Source organism: Colobus angolensis, unplaced genomic scaffold (genome assembly GCF_000951035.1).
Source record: "Colobus angolensis palliatus isolate OR3802 unplaced genomic scaffold, Cang.pa_1.0 Scaffold51, whole genome shotgun sequence".
Taxonomy (NCBI): domain Eukaryota; kingdom Metazoa; phylum Chordata; class Mammalia; order Primates; family Cercopithecidae; genus Colobus; species Colobus angolensis.
In genome coordinates this window covers 14,412,490-14,415,284 of record NW_012118599.1, presented here as the reverse complement: position 1 = coordinate 14,415,284, position 2,795 = coordinate 14,412,490, and the positions used below count along the sequence as shown (strand labels likewise).

General features: G+C 49.8%; 1 protein-coding gene across 1 annotated transcript in view; it reads right to left on the bottom strand.

The window, feature by feature from the left end:
• Nucleotides 1-306: 306 nt before the first annotated feature.
• The window catches only part of PRPH2 (peripherin 2 (retinal degeneration, slow)), a 32,613-nt gene continuing 30,124 nt past the window's right edge, over nt 307-2,795 (bottom strand). Inside the window, exon 3 of the mRNA XM_011960431.1 lies at nt 307-2,179. Coding sequence (XP_011815821.1) covers nt 1,967-2,179 — 213 coding nt within the window. The 3' untranslated portion in view covers nt 307-1,966. The remainder of the gene's footprint in view (nt 2,180-2,795) is intronic.

Below are 2,795 nucleotides of genomic sequence, written 5' to 3'. Positions count from 1 at the left end.
AAAAAATGGCTTGGAGTTTTGCCTAAATTACTACATTAAAATTCCATGTATCAGCTCTGGTTCAAACTCTAGCAAATGCTGAGATTATTTGGATATAATAATAGTCACTGCTCTAATAGTCACTGTTGTTACAGGTAAGAGATAGCAAGATGGAGTGATGTGATACGCAGGCCATGTTTATAACAATGATCGTTACCAATGCTTCCCTTTAGGGTGGGTTTCTTTTCCTTTTTAGCAAATACTAGCCATAGTAGGGGATTCTGCGATACATGTTGTTGAATGGGCTTAGTCATTTAACAAAAGTGATTTTCATACAGTATGAATTTTAATATCTATTGACAGCTGTTAACAGCATAGTTACACTTGCGGGCCTAGAGCAGCACTTTCACCAGGGTTCTCAGCACTCTTGAGAGACGGCGAGAGCTCAGGGACCTTTGCCAAAGATGTGTGGCTCAGCATTTTTTCAGTAGGGATCATTCCTTGACCTCAACGAGACTCAGAAATCTAATTAAACTTGGGACCAGCGTCTGACGGGGTGTCCAGACATCTTGGATCTGGTCTTCTGCTTGGGGGAATTAAGCCCAGAACATACCCCAGGCAGCACCAGTCTTATTTTCTCTACACTGAAGTTCTTAGGACAGCAAAGAACCCAAACTCAGTCCAAAGTAACCTATTCCCAAACACCATCGGTCAGAAGCAGAGGTAAATTATCTACTGTTCCCTTTCTGGTTTTTGCCTTCTGGCTGTGGTCTCCAGCCAGGTAGGAATGAGCTCTCTTGAATATTCATCCAACTGGCGGAATTATGCTGGGCCCTGCCTTGGTCTGGTCACCAGGGTCTGGGAAGTCAGCAAAATCATTCCTTCTCCTGAAAGCTTCTCTTTCCTAAAGAAAGTGAAAACTCATGTATTTGCTAGCTCAGGAAGATGGGCTATCTCAAAGAATCTCCTTAGATGCAGAAGCATTCCAGAAATAGTGTTTTTCAAGATGGGTATCTGGGGGGAAGAAACAGAAGACGCTCCCAGAGAATTCCTTGCCCTTTGCTGTGGACAATTAGTGTTGTCCATAGGGCCGCGATGGCCACCTGTGTGGGTGTCCCTGGGCCCACCAGGAGCTGAGGCCTGGTCTCCAAAGGGCGGACTCATGTCTGATTGTTGCTCCTCTTCCACAGCAGGGCTGCAGCCTACCCCAGCGCTTCCACAGAGGAGCCGCAGGAGATCACCCGGCACTTCAGGGGTGGTGTGCTGCTGGGACACGCCAACAGCCCGACTTCCTCAACCCATGGTTCACTCCAGACGCAGTGACTGAGGGAATGTGAATGGGACACAAAAACAGGCCTTCACTGTGTTTTTGGTAGGGGAAATAATCTCCTGCCTTGAAATTCTCCTGCTTCACGATTAAAGAATCCTGTTTAGAGCTCTCAATGCCTTAAGAGTCCATTATTCTTAGAAAAGTGTAACTTTCCCCCAACTTCTGGCATTAAGCAAATGGCCAACCTGTCAATCTTGGCATTAAAAGACAACATGGCCATTTTTCAGACTTCTGTACTTATGCACCAAGTGACACTTTGGATATAGAGTGAAGCAACATGGAGCTCATAAGAGGTAAATTCTAAAAGGGGAGCAGCCCTCGGATACAGCCACTGGTTGTAGGTTAGGACTAAAGCCGTGTGAGAAAGACGGGTCCTGGGCCAGCCACCTGAGAGAGCCCCTGAGTCACCAGAAGGGCATATCCTAGGGCAGCGGGCCTGAAGGGAGCTCGCTCATTCACACTGTGGGTCAGTCATCCAACAACTGTGTGTCAAATGCTTTTAGGGACCCTAAACTTAAATTCCACCATCAGGGAGAGTCTCTGTGAGATGGTGCCCTCCTTGCGAGATTCAGACTTTCAGAGTTGGATGAGGGGGAGATCCGCGTTTCTTGAGTCCACTATTTCTCAGTGTTCGGGAGGGGAGGGGCCCCAGGGCCCTCAGCCAGCCTCTGGGGCCTGGCCTGCGTCTGCGCCCTCGGCTTCCACCTGGTTGCCCTTGCCCAGCTTCTTCACGCTCTCCAGAAAGGCCTTCCAGGTCTCCGGCACGCTCTTCTCCAGCAGCCAGCCCTCGCTCTCGCTCTCAGGTTCCTCGGGGTTGGGCACACGGTCCAGTGACGTCTGCAGATAGCGCAGCCCAATTGTAATGGTCACCTGATGGTGGGAGAAGAGATTTAGAGACAATCTGGGAGAATCACTGGGAGCTGGATCATTAGGAAACCATAGGAGCCTCAAAATGAGGGTCCCAGAGAGGACTCAACCTGAGCACTGTGGAATGTGGATTGGTGACAGCCTGCCCCACGCTGCCCTGCCCTCAGTGCTCTACACACCTGGCTCCTCCAGCCTCATCTCAGACCCCTCTCTTCCTCCCTTTCCAGCCACCCTGGGCTGCTTTGGATTCGCCAATGCCCCATACTCTCTCCTCTCTAGGTCTTTGCCATCTGCTATGCTCTGCCTAGAACCTTGTTCCTCTCCATGTTCATCTGTTAATTCATCTTCAGCCCTTGGTGAGCTCCCCTGCAGCTCATCCTCCCTCCCCACCCCCTCGGGCTGCCCCCATCCCAGGTGCATTATTCCTGGGTTCCTTCACCTTGGGGCCCCTCTACACCCTGTCACTTGGCACATATTGTGTGGTTCAGTAACTTCTTTGGGTGGAATTAAGAGGTCACCTCCTTTTCTGTATCTGCTGTGTGGTACTGTTTTTTTTTTTTTTTTTTTTTTTGAGACGAGTCTCACTCTGTCACCCAGGCTGGGAGTGCAGTGGCATGGA